This window comes from Bombus pascuorum, chromosome 4 (genome assembly GCF_905332965.1).
Source record: "Bombus pascuorum chromosome 4, iyBomPasc1.1, whole genome shotgun sequence".
NCBI classification, from domain to species: Eukaryota; Metazoa; Arthropoda; class Insecta; order Hymenoptera; family Apidae; genus Bombus; species Bombus pascuorum.
Window position 1 is genome coordinate 17,240,914 of NC_083491.1, and position 20,436 is coordinate 17,261,349.

Below are 20,436 nucleotides of genomic sequence, written 5' to 3' on the forward strand. Positions count from 1 at the left end.
AAACGTATTTTAATTTTCTTCAAAATTTTGGATAGCCGAGAGAGAATTAAATATTAAATAATAATGCAAATTACACATAATCATAGTTTTATACGAGACTAACGTGCGATTTAAAAAGTTATAAATTTTGAACGCCAACTATTATTTTGGACACTAAAACGCTCTTAACGGTAATTTTATCTGTTTACGTGTCTGTCGGCGTAATTTCTTGATATTTTATCCTTAGAAAAAAGTGGGAATCTATTTATTCGTGTTTCGTTGAGAACGAATCTATTTCAGATAAGATCTGATTGCTACTTTGCATCGAGGAATACTGATAAGTTTGTTGGGATATCAAGAAATTATTAAACGGCCGGAGAAAAAGTTAACGGACTAATTAGATTTACGATTCTCACCTGGCAGATGCGTAGGGGCGACGGATTTAGAGTGAAAGCGACAACGTCATACTCCGCAACTCGCGTTTGTTTTAGAAAATACCTTATCAGGGTCGTGATAATTAAGAGAATAGAACAACGTCCGCTTTCTTTTATGTTTTCCATCGGTGAAAAAGCAATCGACCAAATCACGAATCGTCTTATCATCAGTTCCCTTTTTGAATTAAGATTTTAATATAATCATTGGACGATTATCCAATTGATCAGTTTTAATTAGTACCATTCGAACTAAAGAAATTTCGGTGCTACAAAAAGAAATGTACGTCGCAGGTAAAAACTTAGGATTACGCATATATTTAATTAGGTTATTGTAGGTATAATTTGGTTGCTGTGATCTCAGAAGAGGTCAACCCTCAACACGTTCAATTGGTCCTAGCATAATTACTCGCAATCAAAATAAAAAGAATCGTACACGTTAAGACTAAAATACTATTTTTAAAATACTAAAATTTTAATTCAATCGTTGAAATATCCTGTCTACTCTAATTAATACATATTAATTAACTCGATAGAGAAACAAATGACTCTCTACTTTATACAGGTCGATAATTGCAATTCAAACCTGTGTAGTTAAGGTTTGTGGGACACATGTTCGCTTGATGCTAATGCTGAACTTATTAGCACGAGTCAGAAACGTTTTCCAGGTTGATTATCGAGTAAACACAATATTATATCGGTTCCCGTTTCACCCATTATTAGCCTTGTCCGTTGATATTCACATTGAATCGTTGAAATTCTAATTTATCGTAATGTTCCCTTATACTGTTATTCTCATTGAAATCTGTGACATTCTAATTGTACGTGGCACATGACAAGGTGTAGCGACACGTACTGTAATTTATCGATCTCATTTCTTCCGTAAAAATATGCCAACTCGTTTTAATAATCTTGATAAGTTATCTTCTGATAAAACTCATTGCACTCATAACATTCGATAAGGGTAACATTGATTATAATTTGATGCCGTTAATCGGATTATCTCTTAACTATAATACAAAAATTTCTATAATTATGTAATTAAAAGATAATAAAAAGAAGATTATTTTCATTACGTACAGTGTATAAGTGACTCACAAAAATATGTAAATAGTTTGTATAGAAAATTTTTATGAACGTATTATATGTATTATAAAAAACATTTCGACATTTCATTGACATTGTCGCTATCAATCATAGCGATGGGATTTGAAATCAATCTGAAAATATATGTGAAAATTATAAAACGTTTATTGCAAACATACAATTAATAAAAAATTAGTACATCGTATAGTATGTGATGCCACGAAAAAAAGTATATGAGGTTTATTAATATGATTAGTAATTGACTATTTAAATAATTTTAGGATCTCTGTGAAAAATATCATCGTGCGTCATAAAAAATTGTTTATACAGTACATAATAGAAATATATAAATAATAGATAATAGAAAAAGTTTCTACAAATATTGAAATATTTTTTTGCTTGTCAATTTTATTTCTACCACGGATAAATACATATTAAACCATAGGGAAAAATTAAACATTATAAAGTCTGCGGTAAAATTCACCTCTATCGTAATATCGATACTTTAGTTCGATGATATTTTAACTTCCAGCTCAAGTTTTTCATATTTGTGTAACATTCGTTTGTTTCATGTAATTCTTTTTCAACAGTTTGTCGTTTCGTCGCGTTTGGTTTTTAATTATTTATTCAAAGGTTAATGGAAAAAAGTTTGTATTATCATCAATTTTAAACTTGAAAATCAAACTTTTTATCTCGGAATAATGAGTATGTTTGGAGATATAAAGGTGAAGACGTGGTCACCCGTGATTCCTTGCAAAATTCCAGATAATATCGTTTCTTCCCAATTCGCGTCGTCTAAAATATTTACTCCGTCTTACGAAAAGTACGTTATTCGATTAAATTGAAATTTAATTTACTGATTAGTAATTGATCAGTTATTAAATTCCTTATAAAATTGAAACGCTCTTAATAAATAATCAAGGAACATTTTCTGTAATATCGCAGAGAAAAACGTCCTTGTATAGAACAATTATTAACGAATGAATATCAACGAATCTGGTGGCAAGAAAAGGAAATATGGGACAAAAGGTGCAGAACAAAGATAACAACTAAACAGTTATTGCAACGCATGGTAAAAGAAAATATAACATAACAACCATGTTATTAAATTTTTCATCCATTTAATGAAAAATACCTCTACACGATATCAATTATTACACTTATAAAAATGTCTTTGTATAATTGTTATTAAAGGTAATTCGTAGAAAATCGAAAGTAGTTCCTCCTATCGATATACCCAAAATGACTAAAAAACCAAAAAAAAAAGGAAAAGTCAAAGAATCAAAGGACGATAAGAAGGAAGAAGGAAAGTCTTCTACACAGGAAACAGAAACAGATAAAACGGAGGAAAGTAGTGACAAAAAATCACCAAAATAAACTCTGAAAGATTACTGTTGCTTAAAACTGAAATTCAAATGAGTTTTCGAATGTTCTTTTAACACAGAATTTTATAACTCGTAAACGTCAGGATCAATGTCCATCGATTTTATTATTCGACCTTGAAAATCGTGATATCTAGCACAACACATATACGACTACATGTTAAACCATGCTTATTTCCCTTCGATCTTTACCTTCGAACTATTTTTCATGTACAACGTGAAGAAAATACAACTTTTTGGTTACCTTTAATTCAAACCCTGTCAAGTATTATAAATTATAAGTTTATAGAAATTTAATAAATCAATCTCGCGTAAGCAGTAGATGATGTTCTTCTCACCGGAAATGCAAGTAAAAAGCTTTTTCTCGAGAGCACAAAGAAGCACAATTCTATCTTTTCATAGTTTCGTTACGAAAATGAATGTATCTGAGCAGAACGTTTTATCAAATAAATATTACTTTGAAATCATTTACATGCACGCAACCACGATCATAACCCGCAGTAAAACTAGGTAGATATAAAAGAATAACGCTTAAGATTATAACAACGCTATGCAATATTTGTATAGCAACGGATAATGCAAGTAACAATTACATGATTTTAATGATTCCTTTTTTTCGTTTATATATAGTCTTTCTAATAGTATTACTTACCAATCTGTCCTAGCATGATAAGATTTCGCGAAGCCTACACTACACATGGTTGCAGTTTATGGAAAAACGAAAGTGGAAAATGCTGATGCAATCAGCAACGATAGTTGAGTTTGATTTCCAGCGTGTGGAATGAATTTTCAAGGGGAAAAAGAATGTTGTTGCAGGTTTCACGCTTTTCACGACAGTCGTAGATCTACTTTATTCTGTAGTCGAAATAAATGATTCTTTTATTTTTCTTAATATTGAACACGTCTTGAGGAAAAAAAACACGTATCTTAAAAGGATTTAAATTCTATTATAGCTAAGGGGATATTTATCTGTTATCTCTGGATACTTAATTTTTCTTTGTGAATATTATGCATAGACTTTGTTTTTTATATTCCTTTTTAGATTTTTTGTTGGACAATATTTTTGAAAGAAAGGTCCAGAACCCGTTCAAGGCGAACTACATGCCTCTATAAATATCTATCAATTAACTATCCGATATTTCATCTACAAAACAAGATGAAACAATCACCTTTATTGCATCATAATCGATTCATTTGTAACAAGATATTTTATATTTCGAAAATATATTTCTTGGCAGTGATATCAATAAAGTGCCAAAAAATATCAAGAAAACGGAAACACAGTGCATCTTATCAAATATTAGTCGTAAGTATCTATTTTGCATAAAAATGTATCTGAAGAAATGACGATAATTTTATTTTGTTTAATTTTTTCATTTATTTATATCTTGATTAAGGACTTAGGAAATACTTTAAATAACAAAATCACGGTGACGTAAAGAAAACAAAATCTTTACGATCCTTATGATGCATACGATTTATTTGTATTTGGAATAAAAAAGATCTTTATATCGATAAGTTAATTAGATCAGCATTAAAACGTAGAATATTGTTCGCATCGAATGCACGCTCGTAAAAGAAAGGAAAAATAAAACAGGTGAAACGGGGCAACAAAATTCAATCACGGAACAATTAACCATGGATTAAGAGATCAAACGGACTGTAGTCTCTAGTTATATGTTTCAAAATGTCGTGTTCCGGCATGGAAAAAAACAACAGAACTACGTACAACTTCATTCGATATCCTTCGAATATAATGTTACATTCGTGCTAGGCCATATTCCATTTCTACCATTTCGTTGCAAAACTACCTAGGTGTTTCGTTACGTTATACTACCGCATTAAATAACAGCCAATCGACAATTGTTTCCTATAAATTCTTCACGACGGTGAATGAAAGAGAGATCAAAGCAAATCGTCGTACAATATGACCATTTTGCACGCAATGCACACCCCCACACGCTTTCTTGAGAATAAAAGAAAATCTAGATTATGAACAACAAGAAACAAATTCATAATTTTGCAAGTGTATTATGTTTGAGAATTGGATACCCTTAAAAATATCATTATTGAATATTTCTATGAATAACGTAATTTTGAAAATTTCTGCATTATAAATTCTATTCCATTCACTTACATTAAAATCCAATGATTAAACAGATTAACATATCGTTGGTTTGCTTCAAAAGTAATATCTCAAAAATGATCATATTTGAGATTAACTCTGAAATTGAAGTACTTTTTTAGGACGGAAATAATTACTTAATAAAATTATGCTATTTAACAAGAACAATATGACAATTCAACAATTATTTAATAGTAAATAATACGCATAAACGATACTTTATTGGAGACATTCGAAATTTAACTTAAAGAGTAAACAAATACACATAGGTGAATAACTAATAGTTATTTAAGTCTAGTATTTCAAATTCCCTAGTAAATAAATTCCCTAAAAAATTTACTTCTTTACCTGCTACATTCTTTGAACAAACCAACAATATGTGATATATGTAATACGTTTTTTTTCCATATTAAAAAATATACAAACGCAATAAATAAATTTATAAGGATACCTATACACCGTTATAGTATACTTGAGAAAATTCGCCTGTAGAATTCGAATGATAGAGCTGCCACCTAGCAAAGGCTGAAAACGTTTTACGTCATCTCAGCATCACTTTAATTTATGGAAGTGAATTAATCAGATCCAAGTCGCGACTTTTCGATAAAAGTTACTCCAGATTATTTTAACTTTTTTCCCTGGTCAATAGAAATCGTGGTAATGCAAACGTGTTTACGGCAGTGGAACGTAAAGTGTACAATTGTTTAAGCAATTCTGATTTTGTTCTTCGGTATGTCAGAAGGCGAGGCTACAGCATCGCAGAAGAAACAGCAGCCATTTCAGCAACAGCCACAACTTGGAATAGGCTCAATGGCGAATATGGCATGGCAATATCCCTCGCCAAACAATATCCACAACATGTTTCCCCCATATTCAGGGTAATTATCAGCTACATCGATTTAACCACAAAATTATTGTTCTACTAATGAAAATAACGCGATATTTCAATACGAAATATCTTATACGCATTTTAGGAACAACGTATTATGCACGTAATGTTCGATGATTTCATATAATCTTCTTAATTTACAATTCTTTTTATATTTCTATTGTCATTTGCATTTGAACTAACATAAAACAGTTATCGATCGAATAATGCATGGATAAGGAACATATAGGAAATAAATATTGTAATACAATACATATTAACGTGAATAAAAGACGCTTTGTAATGACCTAATTTTAGATTAACATATATGATATAAATAATTTGGAATGCTAATAAATTATTTATTTTAGTAAATAAAATACACCACGATACAAGTAGATACCAAATAAAAGTTTTTTTTTTTTTATTTGCGTTTAATTTACAATCAATTCTCGTAGAGAATCTAAAGTAAATTTATCTGACGTGGTACTATGACATGATTAATAAGTGTTTATAGTATGTTTGGTTCTACTTGGATCTAGTGCTTAGGTGTAAGGTGTAATGTCTTTTTAGCCTGCAGATCTGTTCCAACGTGTCGAGTAGTTGAGTAATTAAAGGGTTTTGGTGGTTTTTAACTCTTGTGCTATGTCTATTACTGAATTTGAATATTTCTTCTTTGACTATGGGTATCTTGAGGTCGTGATGTATTGTTTCGTTGGTGACGTACCAACGTGCATCTGTTAGGGATCTTAAGGTTTTCGATTGGAATCGTTGGAGAATTTCTATGTTGGAATGGGAATTTCTATGTTTTTGGGGATATCGAGGCTGATGTTGAATGATTGAATACTTCTCAAAGAACTGCCAGTTTGTGAGTTAGTTATGAATAAAGCCATTAGGTTGGTTTTCGATAATTGTTGAGTTTATTGCTGATATGACGAGTGAATGATCTGAAGAGAGTTCCACAGAAGAGTTGATTTGGATGTGTCTTGGCGAGATGTTTTTGGTTATGAAGAAATCTAATAGGTCAAGTAGTCTGTTAGTGTCACTAGGCCAGTAAGTGGATTCGTTTGTACTAAGGTAGTTAAGTCTGTTGGCGTTTATGGCTTCGGCAGTTGAAAGAAAACTGAAATAAAAGTTTAAAAACTTTCTTGTGCGATGCTTTTTAGTTTACTATTTGGAAATTTTTGAAGTTATGATGAAGCTAATAATAAACCTTTTGCAACATTAAGCACTTCAGTTGCATATATTGATAACCATATTTATGTTTTTTATAGGCAGTTATATGGACCAGGATATCAAGGTGTACCTCATCAAGGACAAGCGTTTAGCTACTATCATGCAATGATGCCAGGATATGGACAACCTTTTACTCCACAGCAGATGCAACAGCAGCAGCAACAACAACAGCAACAACAGCAGCAGCAACAGCAGCAGCAGCAGCAGCAGCCACAACAGGACAACAATCAAGGAAAACAGTTACATCAGCAACCACCAGTACCTGGAACTCCTATGTCTTTGGATGATGATTCTGAACTTCCTCCTTTACCTCCTGGACCACCCCCATCAGTACAGACATCTCAACAACACAATAATCAAATACAACCATCTATGCAGCCTCATCCAGGATACATGTACAATGCGTTTCCATATGGTACTTGGAATGGCATGCACAATGATATGACCCGTAAGTTTTTTTCTTAATTAGTAAGTATCAAAGAAGATATACTTTCATGTAATATATATAATATAATACTTGTTTACATTTTTTTTCTTTTTTTTTTCAGAATACAATAATCAAATTCGTTTTAATGTATATAACAAAAAGAATGGTTTGGCTTTTCTCTCTCCATCTGGCAATAGTGGAGCTGCAAAGAGAAAACGTAAGCGGAATAAAAATTTAGCAGCTCAGTTCAACAATAGCTTTCAGGCAAACAGTCCAACAACGAATTTCGTACCGGGTCCCAATCTAAAGACCGAATTACCACCTTTACCTCCTGCACAGTGTGAAATAGTGGCTCCTCCTCCACCAACTGAAGAATCCCTTGCTCCTACTACACCTGCTATCACAACTGTTAATAATACAATTCCTAGTGCTGGTACACCAGCGGTAGGTACTCCCTCTATCGTGACAAATCCCAGCCCAGTCGGTGATTGGCCTGACAGTTTGAAGAACTATGTAAACAGGTGTTACGAAAAATGCAAAACGGCAGTAGACAAGGATCAAGTTGAGATTATATTAAAGGGAAAGATTACGCGTGCAGCGAACGATGGCTCGCTTTGGGTAAAAGACTGGGACCAAGAACCATTACCTAGCATTCATAGTGAACGTATGACTATGACGATAAAGCCTCAAAAACCGGCCTTGAAATTAAATAATTTACCGAATCCGCTGATGAATGCACAGGGAGGCTTGCGCAAGCCAGGTCTCTCTACTTCTCTTGGGGCTCGGCTTGGCGCGCGTCTCTCTGTGAATTACAAACGGTCAAGGTCGAGGTCGAGGACTAGATCAAGATCAAGATCCAGATCGAGATCAAAGTCCAGGTCGAGGTCGAGGTCAAGATCGAAGTCAAGGTCGCGTTCGAATACACGTAGCCCGCCATCACGAAAATACAGGCGTAGTACATCATCGTCGTCGAACGTTAGTGATCGGGAACACGATTATAAATCGTTAAAAACGAAAAAATCTACTAAAAGCAAACTGAGTCACAGCAGCAAGAAAACAAAGAAGACTAAACAGATGAAATCACATTTCTATTCAGAATTTGGTTTAGCTACAGGAAACACTGAGGAATTAGGATCTAAGGAGAAATTACAACAACGTGCTGCAAGATTTAACGATACTATTTCTAGGACAGCCAACAATGGTGTTAAAGATGACTCATCTACAGACTTTGATTTTACTGGACTTCACATTGTCGGAGTATGCAAGGACATAGAGAAACCTTATTTACGTTTAACATCTGTAAGATTTCCGTCGCCGATTAAATTCATTTGAAATTTGTTTGTAGAATTTATCAAAATACTCCTTACTTTTGTAGGCTCCAGCTCCCTCCGCCGTTCGACCGGTAAGTGTACTCCAAAATTCTTTGGCACATGTCAAGAAACGCTGGGTGGCTGATCAGGACTATAGATATGCTTGTGATCAACTTAAATCTATTCGTCAAGATCTTACCGTCCAAGGTATTCGAGATGCATTTACAGTCCACGTGTATGAAACACACGCCCGCGTCGCTCTAGAGAAAGGAGATCATGAAGAATTCAACCAGTGCCAGACTCAGTTACGGATGTTGTATCAAGATGTCGGCGGAGAAAATCGATGTGAATTTATTGCATACAGAATATTGTATTATATTTTCACAAAAAATACTCAAGGTTTTTAATTATTTCATTATGCGTAGTATAATTATGTAACATTACCAGTGTAATATTCTTTTTACATAAGAATAAGAAAATTAATACTTTTGCTACAGATTTAACGACGATTTTAGCAGCTTTATCAGTAGAAGACAAAAATGACGAGTGTATAAAACATGCGCTCAAAGTGCGTTCAGCTTGGTGGTTGAAAAACTTCCATGCCTTTTTCAAACTATACACTTCTGCTCCGAGGATGGCTGCCTTTTTAATGGATTGGTTTGTTGCAAGGGAACGCAAGAATGCATTGAAGAGCATGATAAAGTCGTACGTACTAGACTCTTTAGAAGTAATCATTTATATCTATTTGTCAAAATATCTTCAAACAATATTTTTCTACACAACATTTTTACAAAAATTAATCATGATAACGTTAAGAAATATAATGGATCAAAATATAACTAATTTTATATTAACAGGTACATTCAATTGCATTTAACTTTAAAGTATTATAATCTTATTTGACAATTTTTTTGCAATTTTTTATGACCAAAAAACGAATTTTTTTGATTTTTTAAACAATCTTCAAATATATTTCTATAAATAAATTTAACAGAAATATATATATATATATATATATATATACGAAGGTACAAAAAGTAAGAAATAATTTATTTTTAATTTTCGTAAGGACGAACATTATTTTATGTATATAATGGAACAAAGGAAGTGAAAGATTGCAAATAATTTTTTTAACAATTATAATTATACATAGATTTCTGTTACAGGACATCGTAGCTGAAAAATGACTAGTTTTGTTGTTGTTTATTTTCATTGTATTATATATATTATATGTGTGTGTATATATACTTTGTGTATGTATCCATTGCACGATTATCTAACGATACATTTCTTCTGCTGTTTAGCTACCGGCAAAATTTGGCGGTTGATTTCGTCGTAGCAGAATTGGCCTTTGAATCTTTGGACAAGTTTTATGAATTTGTCAATGAATTGGGGTTGGTTTATGCTGATCCTGAACAACATCTAATCGACTGCAAGACAAGCAGTGGTTCTGTAGGTGCTTGGTAAAAAAAGCAACTTCAATTTTTTTGGTGGAAGATATATAAACCGAAACCATTGTCGTGCACATTCATAGGCACAAATCTGTGTGTGTATATGCATATGTTTTCCGATTATATGCATATGTACACTTCACATACATATGCATATGCATGTGCATATATTTAACTACACATTGATCTGCTACTGATTCTTACCATCCCCTAATCATTGTTCTCTTCGTTGATCGACGCCACACAGTCGAGCAACAATCTGTAAATGAAAGTTTTCCCCGCAATAATTTGTACATATACGTATCTCGATCTCAGCCCGACGCAAGCGAAGAATCCACATACAGGCTGATGAATTGTACAAAAGAATTAGGATGACCGTTTTAAAGTCGTCTGCAGCTACCTCAAACTCGGTATGAAGCCGAGCCTCGTAGTGAATTACGGAAAGAGAGAGGAGACGATAGCAAATTATCTTCAGGAAACAAACACTTCTCGTTTGGTCAAAACTTCAAATTCCTTCGATCGCGATCGATCGATTCTCCAAAATTAGTTCATGTTATATATTATACGTGTTCTTACTCTTGTGTCTGATGATTCTAAGCGTATTTTTCTAAGTACTGTCCGCTGAAAGGAGTTGGGATTTTTTAACCACTAGCCAAATCTTTTGCTCTACACAAGAATCTACATCTTGTCGCCACTTCGAGAGGGAAACTTCGACATTTCGTATTGGGGATTCACAAGCACGCGCGAATAGAAATACAGTGATTGTTTCTATGATAGAAAATAGTAAAGAATTGGAATTAATGAACGTATTAAATATACGTAATCGCTATGAAGGGCTTTCCGGTAAGAAATGTATTGAGTTTAAAAGGATATTGGCATGCTCGACAACTTGTCGACGAAGAAGGAAGAGAAAGGAAATCGGAAAGATCTCAAGTTCGGTTCGGCGGTTCAAGAACGGAACATCTGTACAAAGGGAAAAAGAAAATACTCGACTTAACGTGTTCAACCATCGAATTATAGGAACTTCTGACGGGACAAATGCATATTGGTATCTAATGCCATTCTCGCGTGTGGAGAGTGATTATTTTTATCTTTTTAAATATTTATCACAGGACAATGTTTTTTTTCCTTAATAGTCTGTTATTAATTCTCAAATGTCGAGAATTTCGTCTACACATTTGATCCAAAACAGGAATGCAAGGATATATTAAATGAGAGAAGATGGACATTTTTCATTGTACGATCACGTGCGAATATAGTGTTGTACGTAATAAATTATTTAATTTTCGGATATTATATTACTTCTTAATCTATGTTAGAGACCTAATAGATTTAAATTAAATGCAAATCGTGATTTTACTACTAATAAATACAAAATTTATTATATGTGTATTTCATGTTTCAACTACTAAACCACAAATAATTACTTACTAAAGTCTGTAACCTTTTTTCTCGATATCGTTAAAAATTAGAAAGATATTAATACGGCAGTCAATATGTAAATCTGTTTCCAATCATAAATGGAAGTAATCATATTTTACACGATGCACAATGAATCTTCTTCAGTCATTCAAATCTTTTGACGCGTTCTTTTATCTCAAGAGGATTTATCCGGTAACTAAAAAGTAAGATCTCTTTGGTGTAACTGTTCTCTGTGTATTTATTAAATTTCTACACAGAGACAATGAAGTTATATCAATATTGCGTGTTATCACGCAGTTTATATTGCAATTATTTTTATCACAATAACATAATGTTTATTTCACCATAAAAATGAAATAATATATATAAAATTTATTTTAATTACACGGAAAAATAAAACTTTTATTGTGTGATACAAGAACGTAAATGCTCAGAGAAAATTATATAAACGCCAAAGTAAATATTTCGTTAGAAAAAATACAGATTTGTTGCAATTATTTGTTACATTGTAAATACGGAAATTGCATATAAAATATATTTTTATAAGTTAGTTTCCTGACAATTAAAACATGTTTTTTTTATTGATTTTACAATATCCGTTTACAATGCGATATAGTATGAGCAATCAATGCAGTTATTTAATGCAAAGTTTTTTCAATCGGTTCGGTTTTTGTGCACAAGTCGCCAATAAAATTGTGCGATGTTACAACTAAGTTTTAGTTTTTGAATTCATTGTTACACAAATATTTAAATTAAATATGTTTTTTCATATAGATGCATATATTTTTTCAAATCATACACAAGCATGTGTATAAATTAACCACGTCGTGAAATGCGTATAATAATCCTAGCTATCTCACATATCGTAAAAATTATGAAATTCATTGTAAGTCCGACAAAATAAATAAAAACAGTATCGCAATGGAAATTGAAACCGAAAATTCAATAACGAAACAACATTTTGTTTTATTCATTCCATCAAACATTGTCGAAAAATTTTGCGAAATGGAGCATATATTTATCAAATTTCTTCAAACTTTTTCACGGATTTCGTACATTCTCGGGAAATATGTTCGTGTAAAAGTGGCTAAGATTCGACCTCTATATCGCAGCATTGCGAATTACAAAGTGCGTAATAACTTGATGTATCACGACATTTCTAATTATTTAGTTTGTGTTTTAAGAATTATATATGTCGTTGCAGAAGCATGTGTTAACTGCATACATTGATAGAATGAGCATAAAAACTACTTATGTAACAAATACAATTGCAAAAAAATAACACTACGCGCGAAGTTTTAAAAGAATTGCTCGAGCTACATTTATTTAACTATCTAATAATAATACAACTACTTTATTGATTTATAAAGAGAATAAAATACTTTAGATCTTCAATTCCAAGTCTATTAAAATTTAGACTAAAAAAATACAACATTGTATAAAATGATGTCAAATTGTTTTCATGCCAGATCATACAATTTTAACAGACAGTCGTGCATAATTCAACATATATAATTCTTAACACAAGTATCGTTAGCCGAAACAGTACGGTTATTACTTACGCTATTACTCAAATAAAAAATGTTAATAGTGAAACGTACTTTCATGAAAAGAAACCAGGGTGGCTGATAATGTCACTGGTACGGCAATTTATACGGATAGGGACACGAAACTGTTATACTGGGTGATGTTGCGTTTCAAAATATCCGCACACGGACCTAAAACTCGCTCGAATCTTGCTCGGTCGAGTTTCACACATTTCAAAGGGCCTCGCGCCACGACAGTCGCTGCTCTCGGCCTGTCCAATAGCAATGCAATTTCACCTATAATCAATAGGACATTGTTGTTGAGACAATATTCAAAATTCTTTTTTCACTCATCCCTCTACTTCTCTCTCTCTCTCTCTCTCTCTCTCTCTCTCTCTCTCTTTCTCTCTCTCTCTATACTCTATTATCATTAAATTACATAACTATTAATGATCATTCGAAAGAACGAAAACGTACCGAAATAATCGGATGGTCCTAAACGACCGACTTCCGCTAATTCTTCACCCTCTGAACGTTGCTGTAAAACAACAGCTGTGCCTTCGACGATTATGTAAAAATCTTCACCCGGTTCACCCTGCCGAACTATTGTCTCACCATCGTCAAATGCCACCGGTTCTAAAGCATCGGCTACCGTGAGCCGTTCCCACTTATCCAAAGATTCTAAAAATAATAGCAAATTTATACAATAAGAATCAGTGATTCTGGCACGTTTTTATGAAACATGAAACGTTAGTTACCCAAAATTGAAACTCTGGAAAGGAACTCCTCATACATCTTTCGTTTTCTTATTGTAGAGCCCATGAGAATTCTGCGATATGAATCTCTATCGATACCCCATAATTTAACATCGGTCTTTGCTCGAACAGTCGCAGCACGTGGAGTCCCATATATCAACGCAAGTTCACCGAAACTTCCACCTTCTCCTATGGTCGTGGCTAGTTCACCATTAACAAAGATTTCGACCTCTCCTTGATCGATTACGTAAAAGTTGTCACCTTCGTCGCCTATTAATGTATAACAAAAAATATTCGACGTAAGCTAGTTTCGCTTAACGATTCTCTCGGCGATTGATAATTAAACCTAATACTATTTTTAGCACCTTGACGAATAATTGCCTCTCCGGGCAAAAACGTGACAGGAAACATGGCGTCAAATATATCAGAACGTTCGTTTTCGTCGAGATGAGCGAAGAGGACATTTTTTGCGATGGCTTTACTCAAGGCAGCCATTGTTTTGTAATCCTTGGGCACAACTTTTTTAACATAACTTGTCGCATCTTCTTCAGAGACCGGCTCCGCGGAGATGCCTCCTCTTCGCCTCGGAACTTGAGGACCTTGCTGTCCAGCAGGTATGTCCTCAGTATCCTCTGGACTGGTCGCAATCTGTTGCTTAGCATCGTGAGCCTGCTCCTGAAATCAAAAAGCGAAAGTCAATCAATTTCATCGAGATGATAACCAATGACATTACGTTCAACAAACGTTACGCAACGTATGTATCTAGGCTTTTGCTAACAGGAATTAGGTTACCGGAGAAACCATCTTTTGAGCTTGGTGATTCTCGAAACTCGATCCAAGAGGGGAAAAAAGAAATATAATATAAATTTACTCTTGAGTGATATTCAGAGAAGGTGAAAATACTTGATTACTCGATCAAGCGATGGTTTCATTTTTGTACCTATTTCATTTGTTTACATTTACGGGTAATTAAAGAACATTATCGATCATAAGATTCAACACTATTCACGTATTTTGCTCTACTTGCCTGTTGCACCATGTCGAAAACTGATGATCTCCTAGGTGTTTTGCAATTACTATCTTCGATCCTATATGCAATCGATCGATGCTCTTTTTTAAAACCAACAAAAAAAAACTTGTTTTCGCTTGCGTTATTTATTTATTCCAAAACGAACGACACAACCCTGAAAGAGTCACGTAAGAAAAACAAGCCGCTTTTATAAGTCAATTTTGCTTAGACATGCGCAACACACGATATTGTGCCCTTCCTTTAATGAAATCATGTACTCTTAATTTCCTAGGTATATACGTATGTGTATGCTAAAAACATGGGTAACTTATACTGGCTGGATGACAGAAAATGTTATGTAAAGTCATTTTTTTCACAGCAACTACTTTCCTATGCCAACAAGAGTCTTCTTTTTTTTCACTCTTTTTGTAGTTAATACAAACACCTTATGTGGCAAATAATAAATAATGTATTTTATTTTTATCATTTTCATGTCTTTGCAATGATAAACAACATCAAATCTATCGATCCAAAAATTATTTCATTACAATAACAAAGGGCAACGGGATATATCAGAGAGATAAAGAAGCCAACGCTTGGTACTTTTTAAAATGAATTCTGTAAGAAATAGAGAAGATTACAAATTCCCATAATTGAATACGTCTGTACTTAGATATCACTCCCTATCTACCAAAAGTAAACCGATTATTGTAAAATTATATAAGCCTTTGGATGAAATATTATTATACGGCCTACGGACGGTGAACATCGATAAAAAGGTAAACAAATAATGCCATAGGTCACTTGAAGTTTTTCCAGATGAGTGCCTCCTCGTAAATGCGCAATATAAGACGAAAACATTGTACCACACGATTTTTATACTCTTTAGTGTCGGATTAATTTCACCGTTATACATATATTTTATTAAAATTTAATAGCAATTAAAAAGAAAGATTTTTTAAATATCACAGTTGACTAGAAACAGGAAAATAAATTGAGAATCATTCGTCTTTTCGTCAATATTTAATTTAGTTCGTTAAATCATAATATTTAGAATGATTACGCCTTTGCAATGAAAAAAATGCCAAATAAGTATTATTAGCGAAATTATTGTTCTAATTGGTTATAAGAATTCTTTTTCTTTATATCAATCGCCTCTATTATATTCACATAATACATATCAAATTCGTCAACATTAATTGATAATATCATCTATTTGCACATTCATTTGTTTCACTATATTTTATTAATTGATCAGAAGTTACATTAAACGAACAAAATTTTTCTAATAAAAAATAGTTAATATAAAATGCAATTAAAAATAAGAAAAATATTCTGAAAAAAGAAACAGCACGCACGTGTGTGTATGTGTACATGTCATATTTAAAATACTCTTTTATGAATGTACATGAATTCCAAATTAACAGTGTATTATCACACACGAAAGAACAATAAAATAATGAAGATTAGTTGGTCAGTGATCCTAGCACGTGCTGGAATGGCATTCACTTGACATTCGAACAATAAAATATCACGTGTGCTATATTATAAAGAAAAAAGGTTCACAAATATACCATTATTTTTAATTATTTTTAATAAACTGTGATGAAATTCCATGGATATCTCACATTTATTTCTTTGCAATAATTACATAATAGAAATTGCAAAATATTATATCAGTCAATTCCATTGTGCGCAGTAAAGACTCTTAATAATCATTATGGCAAAGCGATTTAACTTCAGTGAATATCGAAGCATAAACTTTAGATTGCCTCTTGCTCAGTAAATAATACATTCAAGAATCAAGAAGTTATATGGAGAGATATTAGAATACATAAAATACACGCATGAATAATGATGGATATTTGAATCTCATTTTTGAAGCAATTCGAAGTTTTCTATACTATAAAAATTAGAACCACTTCGAATATAATTCGATGCTTAAAACTGATACAACTTTTGGTAAGTTTTGAATCGTGATACGCTAGAATTCCATTAGACCAGACTCTTCAAAGTTTCAATACTTTTTGGGAACTTACTGGACATTCGATATCTTATATAATATTTCATAAATTTAAAATATTATAAATAAAATATAATATAAGAAATTGTAAATATTTATCGAAGATATAAAACATCGAATACTCGCGAAAATTTCCAGTCTTTGCAGTTCTTCAATGCCCATCAAAACTCTCAAAGCATATCCGAACTTTAAGGACTCAAAATCTATCAAAACTCACAATTCAAGATTTACTAACTTTTAAAAGTTGAAGTATCGAATCATACGCGGTAAATGATTCGAAGTGTGCATATGTGCACATTTGATGCGATTCGAAGTGTTTCAAAATTCATCACTACGCATAAATCTTGTATAAGATCGGATATTCGCGATCGTACCTCATACATTATTTGTCGATATTACTTGATATTCAATACACGTGCACACGTAATTTTTACCCGATTACGCGTATATTCTTTAACACTCGTCGTCTCACAGCCAAATAATTGTATCACAAAAGTAAAGTTTCTCTTAATGGTTGGCAAGCGAAAGAGAGCAACGCACAAATCACGGCCACAATCGTTGCTGATCGCGCGCTACCACGTCTACCGCGTGCCGCTTCGGAATTTTCTAAGGTCTCGCCAAATTCGATTAATGCGACACGATCTTTCGTGGTAGTTGATGTAAAGTCGACGCCGCGTGCCAGATGGTAAATATACCATATGATGTGCGTCGAATTTTCGTTGCTTCAGAATCAGATTGATATGGATAACTCATTGACAGATGAGGATTCAATGGATAACAACAATACTTCCGGTGTCGACTGTTTAAAACGCATTGTCGCAGCGCGCTTCGCACATTTTCTACGACAACGCGTTACACCGCTTTCATCGTTGTTGGCTAAGGTTGCGCGCTTCGTTATATTTCGAGCATGTGCTATATTTAGAGCAGCCCCTACAATTACACATACCTCGTCTCTTTCGATACGTGTATACATCCGCGGCGATAGGAACCGATGACGAGCATCTTATTTTGTGACTCATATTTCCACGTTGGATGTACATATTTGTTTAATGATCGCGTAATTCACTCAGAAATGGAAAACGTTATCGACCATTTTCTACTATGTAGCGCTGCTGCGACGCAGTAAGAGGAGGGAACTCAGCTAAATGTCCTGCCGTTGTTTACAGAGATACGAAAATCTTAATGTCAAGGATAATGCTGCAGAACTCCAAGGAAAAATATGTGTATTATTCAGGACTGCTATGTAAGATACGGCTGCGTAAAGACATTCCGGTTTTCATTGCAAATGAAAAGACAAACTAAAGCAAACGATAATATCAACCGTACAAATGCTAGAAATAATTGTTGACAAAAGTAACGGAATTAAGGTTCTTATGACTGGTAATATTGAACGCTATCCCCACCACTGGCTAGTATCCCCCCACCGAAAGAAACTAGCGAAGTAGACACGTTTAAATAAATACATTTGGCGCCAAGTATGTAATTCAAATTAACTTATTAGTGTGATGCGAATCAAATCATTGATAAACATACTATATATACGTTTTTCATTTTCCTATCAGAGTGTTTTACTTCTCACTAACTACCTTTGATACCCTTATAATACAAGGTCAGTCGTTTGTAGAGCCTTTCCTTCGCTGATTATTTATCGCTATTTACTAACGATCTGAATCACATCACAGCAGTTAAGGCTTAAAAAGTAGATGTTTATATAATATTTTTTATGTAAATCTCAAAATTAAGTATTATGATCACGAACGATAAACGATTCGAATTTTATATCATATTTTAATTTATACGCAACGGCAATCTTTTGAACGGTTGCTTGTTTAGTTAAAAATACTTCACAGTCTCCGGCATTTATGACAATGTTAAAAATTATGTGTGCATTCAACATAGAATCTTTTTCCAAAACACATTGATGTTAGAATACAGTATTTTAGAAAAATAGATAAAATAATATAGAAAATCAGAAAGTATGTAAGATTAAATGCAAGTGCTAATGATTAAAAGGCATAAGAAAAGAAATTCAATGATTATAATATTATTTCCAAATATGTAATAACTAAATACCTATTATATAAAATGGATTTGCATTATGTAATGAATAGATTCATTAATTGAACATAATTCTTTTATTTTTTAAAATACTGATATTAATTATTTTAATGACTAATTATATAGAATAATATCCCAGCAAATGTTATTTGTAAACTTCCTAAAATATAAAGTGACATTTAAAGAGATATGTATATGCTATGTGCTTACCATTCTATTTGTATTGATCAAGATAACTTTTTGATAATACTACAGACACTATTTATGAAAGTACCATTAACATTGGCAATTCTCTATTAATAAAATCAAGTAATTAATATTGATTTGTGTAGATATTATTTTGTCTTATCTGTCCTTTTACAGATCCTTTTACTCTCTTATCTGTCCTTTGACAGATCCTTACTGCACACATGCAGCTTAGCATTTTAATTGATATTTTTTTTCAGCTTTGTATAACCACACTATGAATAGTTATGTGAACAATAAAAGAAAATATATGAAAAAAACTAGTGAACAACATCAGTAGTTTATTAGTAGTGATGAAACCAGTAAAGAATAATGAATCTGAGGTTATTTTAGCAGAGCATGATTCAATACGTACCCGTTCCAGTTTTTGAAAGTATTCTCTCAAGAATGATATGGGATTTTCAGGACGCCCCACACACAGCTGCACTATACAGTCTTTTAAAACTTGTTGAATATTGTGTCTCTGTACGTATTCCTCGCACTCTCTTAAACTTTGCTCTTCCTCAAGATTCGCCGCCATATTGATACACAAGTTGACACTTTATAGCAAATACCTATTCAACAATTCCGTTCTTGACATAAATGTTGCGAATATATCAGTTTTCATTTGATTATTCAATCTTTTTTATATAAAGAATTTTAAAATATCTTTCACATGGTTATTTATCTACATTATACATTATACGATGCATAGTAGACAATCGTGCTTCTTCGTGGTTTTAATTCAATAAAGAATGACTGCCGCTAAATATGAATTCGAATTTATTGTTTCCCCTTGGAAAATACAAAAGTACAAGAAATAACTATGACTACTGATATTTCAGATACATTCAAAAATTAAAGATACATTTTCTGTTGTTTCATTCTTGTTCTGATAAAAATATGTCTGTAATCGTTTGAAATAAGATTTAAATAAATACGATCACTATCTAATTAATATGTGTAAAACATACAAATGAATAAATTGATCTTTTGTTGAAATTTAATACAAAAAATTTTCAATCTCATATCAATAAAGCATATAGTCTAAAAGTTAAGTATAAAAAAATAGTTAATGAAACTTGATTATACAAAAAAGTAGAAATTCTACATTATTAAATTT

The 20,436-nt window shown here is 32.6% G+C and overlaps 2 protein-coding genes across 11 annotated transcripts in view; one reads left to right on the forward strand and one right to left on the reverse strand.

Moving 5' to 3' along the window:
* LOC132906326 (leukocyte receptor cluster member 8 homolog) overlaps window positions 1-11,681 on the forward strand; it is a 93,181-nt gene extending 81,500 nt beyond the window's left edge. The window contains exons 2-7 of one of the 5 annotated variants that reach the window (XM_060958410.1): window positions 5,587-5,660; window positions 5,743-5,881; window positions 7,146-7,555; window positions 7,656-8,833; window positions 8,910-9,243; window positions 9,342-10,301. In XM_060958410.1, coding sequence (XP_060814393.1) covers window positions 5,814-5,881; window positions 7,146-7,555; window positions 7,656-8,833; window positions 8,910-9,243; window positions 9,342-9,721 — 2,370 coding nt within the window. In that variant the 5' untranslated portion in view covers window positions 5,587-5,660; window positions 5,743-5,813 and the 3' untranslated portion in view covers window positions 9,722-10,301. Of the gene's footprint in view, window positions 1-5,586; window positions 5,882-7,145; window positions 7,556-7,655; window positions 8,834-8,909; window positions 9,244-9,341 lie in introns of those variants that run through there. The other 4 variants (XM_060958409.1, XM_060958412.1, XM_060958411.1 and 1 more) reach the window with 4 other exon arrangements.
* A 598-nt stretch (window positions 11,682-12,279) lies between these two features.
* Window positions 12,280-20,012, reverse strand: LOC132906352 (cAMP-dependent protein kinase type I regulatory subunit). 6 transcript variants are annotated; one of them, XM_060958480.1, is made up of 6 exons: window positions 19,690-19,831; window positions 15,026-15,182; window positions 14,364-14,673; window positions 14,002-14,268; window positions 13,721-13,924; window positions 12,280-13,540 (listed from the first exon to the last, which is right to left on the reverse strand). In XM_060958480.1, the coding sequence occupies exons 2-6, from the start codon at window positions 15,035-15,037 to the stop codon at window positions 13,368-13,370; spliced, it is 966 nt and encodes a 321-aa protein (XP_060814463.1). In that variant the 5' UTR covers window positions 15,038-15,182; window positions 19,690-19,831; the 3' UTR covers window positions 12,280-13,367. The 6 variants fall into 6 exon arrangements, with proteins under 6 accessions (XP_060814463.1, XP_060814460.1, XP_060814462.1 ...); XM_060958477.1 differs by lacking the exon at window positions 19,690-19,831 and adding an exon at window positions 17,405-17,910 and having other exon boundaries at window positions 15,026-15,086; XM_060958479.1 differs by lacking the exon at window positions 19,690-19,831 and adding an exon at window positions 17,405-17,907.
* Between the last annotated feature and the right edge of the window lie 424 nt (window positions 20,013-20,436).